Source organism: Galeopterus variegatus, unplaced genomic scaffold (genome assembly GCF_000696425.1).
Source record: "Galeopterus variegatus unplaced genomic scaffold, G_variegatus-3.0.2 Scaffold2423, whole genome shotgun sequence".
In the NCBI taxonomy this organism is placed as follows: domain Eukaryota; kingdom Metazoa; phylum Chordata; class Mammalia; order Dermoptera; family Cynocephalidae; genus Galeopterus; species Galeopterus variegatus.
The window spans coordinates 67,698-73,820 of NW_007728534.1; the positions used below are offsets into that span (position 1 = coordinate 67,698).

At 43.7% G+C, this 6,123-nt stretch overlaps 1 protein-coding gene across 1 annotated transcript in view; it reads right to left on the reverse strand.

Moving 5' to 3' along the window:
- Positions 1 to 2,077: 2,077 nt before the first annotated feature.
- Positions 2,078 to 6,123, reverse strand: part of TBC1D1 (TBC1 (tre-2/USP6, BUB2, cdc16) domain family, member 1) — a 121,605-nt gene continuing 117,559 nt past the window's right edge. The window contains exon 19 of the mRNA XM_008581645.1: positions 2,078 to 2,092. Within this exon, the coding sequence (XP_008579867.1) occupies positions 2,078 to 2,092 (15 nt within the window). The remainder of the gene's footprint in view (positions 2,093 to 6,123) is intronic.

Consider the following 6,123-nt stretch of genomic DNA (forward strand, 5'->3'; position numbering starts at 1 on the left):
TAATAAACATACGTAAGGTGGTATAAATTTAAACAGTTTGCTATTAGAGTTTATAACCAAAACAGTCAGGTAATTATTCACATTAGAATTAGAGATATAAAGGCAGGTATCTATGAAGCCTAGATACTAATATGCTTTTTCATTTTTTGTCACCAATTTTAAATTGTCCAAATAACGACTGTTGTGACTGCTCCACAATTCTTACATTTCCCTAATCATTCTAATCATTTTTAGAGATGGCAGCAAAACACTTTATGTAATGGAAGGTTTTCCTTCTATAAAACCAAAGGCAATTCTGTATTGATATTTTTCTTCTAAAAACACTATAATACGAGGTTTTCTAAGAGTCCAAAGATAAAAAAGAAACAGCTATCAAGAACAAACACTGTATCTAATCAAATCAGATCCTGTTGTAGAATTCCTCTGCCTCTGAGTCCACACATTGGTCACTTGCTGCAGAGCCCCCCAGTTTTAACTCATCATAGATTAAGGCTTCTGGGGCATTTCATAGGAGAACCTGATTTGGACTATTTACAATACAGATTACCTTTGTGAAAATAAGGCAGACCTCTCCTTGCTTTGTAAATTGAATAGATGGTTCTAAAACTCATGGAATTAAAGCCAGGTGGTGTCCACTATTAGGCAGCCAGGAGACTCAGGATCTACTCTGATTCTATAGCCAATCATTTCAAACCTCTCTTCACCTCTTAGATTTTTTTTCTCTACAAAATGAGGTGGGAGGTGATTTCCTAGTATGAAGTAGGTTTCCCTCTAGCTTTCCCAGTCCAAGATTATTTTGAGCCATGCCAAATTCTAAAGCAGAGTTTAAATTTAAGACAACGTGGCTTGGAAATTATCTTACCACATAGAAAGTTTCTGGATTTTAGTTTGTAGAATGTTTGGTCACACTTGGCAGAGGCGAGCAGATGAAGGGTGGCACGAAGTCTCCTGGAGCTTTTCATCTCCAATGTCAAAATCAATCTAAGAACCTGAATTCCACAGATCACTGATGGTATATACTTAGACGCAGGGTCTCTCTACAATCACTCATACATGCATGCCATCACTCAAATTAGGCAGGATTCTATGTCAACTTGGTTACTCCAGAACTACATTTTCCAGAGTCCCTTTGCCTGGTTGTTCCGAGTCAAAATTGGTTCTAAGATGAGCTGGTATGACATTTGGAAGGCAAAGTGAAGCAAGGGCCATTTTTCTCTGGTCATCATCCTCAAATGTGGAGATGGATGGACACAGAGGTGCCTGGCCAGTTGCAGCTTGTCCTCATTCTCCTCTGCTTCACCTCCAGCTCCTCTTCCCAGGAATGTCACCCAAGGCTGCCCCTCTGGGGCAGCCCCCACATGCCACCTGCCTAGGCCTGCTGCAGCAGCAGACTGTGCTTTGCGTTGCTTTGCTTTGCAGATGGACTAACTGGTGACTTCTCCTGATTCACACACCCCTTCCAGACCTTCACTTTCTCCAGCTCTTCACACGGCTGTGTCTGGTCTAATTCCTGTAACAAAAGCTGGTGTTCCATAGCACTCAGAGCAATGCTTCCGATTCACCAACCAAAGCAGACACAGATCCCAAAGTGGACACTTTCGTTCTATCTACGTGTAACTCCGTCAGAGGGAACCGAACTGAGTGCTCACCATGAAGAGAGTCTCATCCATGTTCTCTACAGTAGTGTGCTTCTTGAGGGCTCACGACATAAGCATAAGAGGCATAAATTGTACCAAAAGAAAGACAACCTCGAGGTGCATGTGTGCGTGCATACAGCTGTGTGCTGGGGAACATGTGGCACGACACGTACTTTAAACATTTGCCTCAGAACCCTCGCACAGCAATGCAAGTTGCCTCCATGTAGCTTTCTTCCCCTTGCTAAGTCACAAGCCAAGATTGTGTCCATCCTACGTCCACAGGACCTGTCCACAGTCCCCTGTGCCCAGTGCGATCTCATAATGGCACTCGTCCATTGTATAATGGATGGAGCTGGCCTCCTCAGTGCTAATACTCACACTGTGTTGAGGAGGTACAGCACAGCAAACGTGGGGAATAATACTGGAAGCAGACACGAACATCATTGGAGAAAGATGTCACTGAAGGTTAGGTAACACTCACACTTAGACCCTAGGTGTGCATGATGCACCCCTCTATTCCTGGATGAAAACCAAAAACCCGAAATTAATAAACAAACACCATAAAAAGGTGGGCATGGATTGTTTTATTGCTTTCTTGTTTCTTACTTAATGCAGAGTCAATGTTTTTGTGTCACAGTAATAAGATATCCAAAATTCAACATTATTAAACATTCAAACAGTAAAATACGATGGGGAAAGAAGCCTTCAATGTTAACTCCGTTAAGTTAATCTGGTGGAGCCATTCAGGATAAAGGCTACCTACCTTATCTTGGTTTGTGACGAGAACCGCTACACTCTGGCCCAGGGAACAGGAGAGAGTCCCAAATGCCACCCAACTGTTTAGGCACTGGGGGAGGCACTTTGGTCTCCTTTTGAAATGACCAGGGAGACTGATAATAACTCCAATTATGGAAATCCCTCCTTTCAGCCCAGGCTTCAAAGACACCCCACCATCAAGAGTCAAATTAACTCCTGGGGAATAGAGGTGCTTATGATTATAAAGTAAAGACCAGAAATTATTCTGCTGTCAAGGAAGTGACCTGTGCCTGCAGGTCTTCTCTAAACCAATCCTTTGAAGAAAGGAAAAAAAAAAAACAAACCCAAAACCCGTCCCAAGAGCACACTAAAGAGGTCTTACACAGTGACCCGCTGAACCCAGGCAACTGTAAGCAGCGTTTTGCTTGTTGAAGGCACAGAGTCCCCATCACCTGAGGGAGGGAGATGCTGGATTGTGAGTTGTGTTCAAAACACACATCCCACCTCTGAAAAACTGCTGTCAGCTACCATACATCTGATGGCAATTTCAGCCTGATCTGTTTTTGAAAGTCCCAGATTCTTGGGCACCCCTGAAAGTCTTGATGTGCCCTGTTCCTTCTACAAGAAAGCAAATTTCCAAAGGATTGATACTCAAAGGGACACACAGCTGCACTACATCATACAACAGGCAAAAATAAATACATGACTTGAATATGAATAAGAAATTATCACAAAGAAATATCTCAGACCCCACAATTGCAAGTCACATGGTAGCAACACCTGGGAGAGTCTGAAAAATGGTAATTTTCACATAAAACATTTATCTACCATGACTTTAATCAGTTATACTTAGAGAACAGGCAAAAATGTATGGAAATTTTTTGTTTTTGTTTTTTTAAAGAAAAACTTCCTTAAATACCAAGGATAGTGATCAAAGTCACTTGATAGTGATCAATATGTCCAATTTAAATAAATCCTTCCCAGTGGCTATCTTACCATAACAAGAGTGGACAAGTGCCAGCTACACCTTGCCAGTGACACTACCAGTGAGAGTGTTGTCACACAAATCCTTTGGAAGAATGATGAACCCATGCCTTTGCCTGAGGAACCATTGCAAACCCTTCCATCTTCTGAAATTCCACAGTATTATGAATGCTCTTTACAAATACCGTGACACTGAAAAAAGGAAACAACAAGGAAACAAAGGTGCATTTATTCATGTCCATGCCATCTAAAGCTACCGAGTACAGTACTCAGGACTGAAGAAGGGATGGATTAGAACCTAAAACAACAAAAACACTGGGATATTTGCCCCCTGAATTGCAGGTCTGAGTTCATAAGAATCTGCACGCTGGCAAGCCAGTCTCCTCCCTGAGAAGCACGCTTCACGCCTCCCTCTCTCCCTCCAGGATCTTCTGTCTCTCTCAGTTAAGGCCTGGACAGTGTGGGGATGTGTCGCAGTCTCTCCTCTGGAGCTATCAGTCGCCTGTAGGCCTGGGCTGTGCGCAGGCAGGCTCCCACGGGCTCAGCTCTGCAGTCTGCCTCCGCAGCTCCTCGACCGTCTGCAGCAGGGTTGACCGCTCCAGCTCTAAAGCGAGGGCGGCCTGCTTCAGCTTGCTTTCACTGGTCAGGAGCTTCTGGACTGTGGCTTCAAGGCTTTGGACCCTACCATTTGCCACCTGGAGAATGAAAGAAGAAAGGAGAATGTGACTGCCTGTGATTACACAGGAGAGAGCCTCTGTACTACACACTTGGCTGTCCAGACTTGGGAGCACTTCAGAGTCCTATTTTGGCAGAAATGAATCTCTGGTTTATTATCAGTTCTGGCCACAAAGGAAGACATTCCCCAGCTTTCCTTGCGGGTAGGCTAAAAAAAACACCCTGAGACCCTCTAGCATTTTCTTCTCCTGCTGTGGCTACTCTGCAAACCAGATGTTAAAATGGTGGCATCACAGTATGGAAGGAATTCCAAACCCTAGTCACTACTACAGGGAGGACAGCTCTGATATGGCCAAAGAACACTTCAGGGAAAAGAGGTGGAGTTCAGGAACACAGATTTCTATCGTGCAAAGCCACTGAAACTTGGGGCTTTAATTATTTCTGGAACGCAGCCTGGCCTGCTTTGGCTAATACATATAACTATATGCACAAGATGATTTTGGACTGACAAACAGCCAAAATTTTTCTATGTGAAGGCCCAAGTAATAACAGCTTTCTAATATGATTCTTTTTATTTTCCTTTGAGTAAAAACACATCACTATGTCAAGAACCATAAGCATTTCCCCAGAACATGTGTGGAGTGCTTAGAAAGGCCAAGCATCCTGCAAAAGGTTTACGTGCACTGTCTTGCTGCCTGGTCAGCACTATCCACAGAGATGAGCAGTATCCTCACACCCACTCTACAGAGGAGGAATGAGGCTCTCACTCACTTTCTATTCTTAGCACCTAGCACACAGTCAAGCCAGTTAAGTAGAACTTCCAGGTGCTTCTCTCTAGCAACTGTCCCCTCTCTCTCTAATCCACTAAGGCAGGTTTCCCAGGCAATCAGTGTGTCAGCTCTAGTGAAGTTGAGGGTTCCCTGAGAAAACTGCAGAAACTCCAACATTTATGATGATACCCTGGAGGCCTTCCTGGCCTATTTCTCAGCTCACAGCTGCATGATGGAGCGCTCTGGTCACTGGGCCAGTAAGGCGCTGCTCTACCTCATTAATCCAGTCCAGCCCTTTACAGGCCTCCATTTATTTTAGGTGGGAGAAATGGTACTTCTATTTTTCTCTCATTTTCAAAACAAAGAAAACAGTTTGTTGAAGAAGACAACACTTGTGTCAGACAGATGACTTATGACTCAAAGCCTAGCTCTGGTTGTGCCACCAGAATACTCAAGATAAAAGAAAAAAGGACAGAGATCCTTAGTCTGTCAGCTTACTCAGCAGGGGTGGTCATGCTTGGTGTGTATCTCCAGCAGTTCTCTCTGGTCCTCAAAATCCTACCCAACGTCAGGCTCCACATCACCATTTTGAAGTCCCACTGCATTCCAAGGTGTACCACGCTGCTTAGTTAGCAGTGAATTAATTTGCATGGTCAAATTATTTTGCATGAGCATCAGGTCTCCTCAATAGACTGAAGCTCTTTCATGGAAGAAAGCACATCTTACGTTCCCCAGGGTCTGGCTTCCCACAGCACCTGGCTCAGGGTGGGCATTCAGTGACTTGTAGCTGATTAGTATGAAAAGTCTGCATGCATCATTATTTGGTATCACATGCGATCATCTCATGTACTGCTGGACCAAACAGGTGAAATAGTTTGATCTCCAGCTTCTAGAAAATGTTCTCATGTGTTTTAACAAGAAAATAAATGGGACTTTGTTATGTTTAACAACTATATGAACAGAACAAAGCTAGAAAATAGGTCAATTTTGAAACTATGGTTAAAAAAAAAAGGTTTATGTACACTCAGCATTGTATTGAACACCTATCCTTGGTAGGCCTCTGAAAATCATACAAAAAAAGAGACATGATTCTCACAGACAGTAATGGGAAAACTATATACAAACACCCACCAGCTGACAGATCACAATCCCTATCCCACCTCTTTGGGAGCTGCAGTGTCCTACTCATCTTGGTGGCCCCCAGCACAGCAAGGACTCAGTTGATCCTGGTGGCTTGACATAACGTGTAGTTCTGAATAATCCCGCCAGAAGGGCAGGACCACTTGGTCAAGAGAGAGACC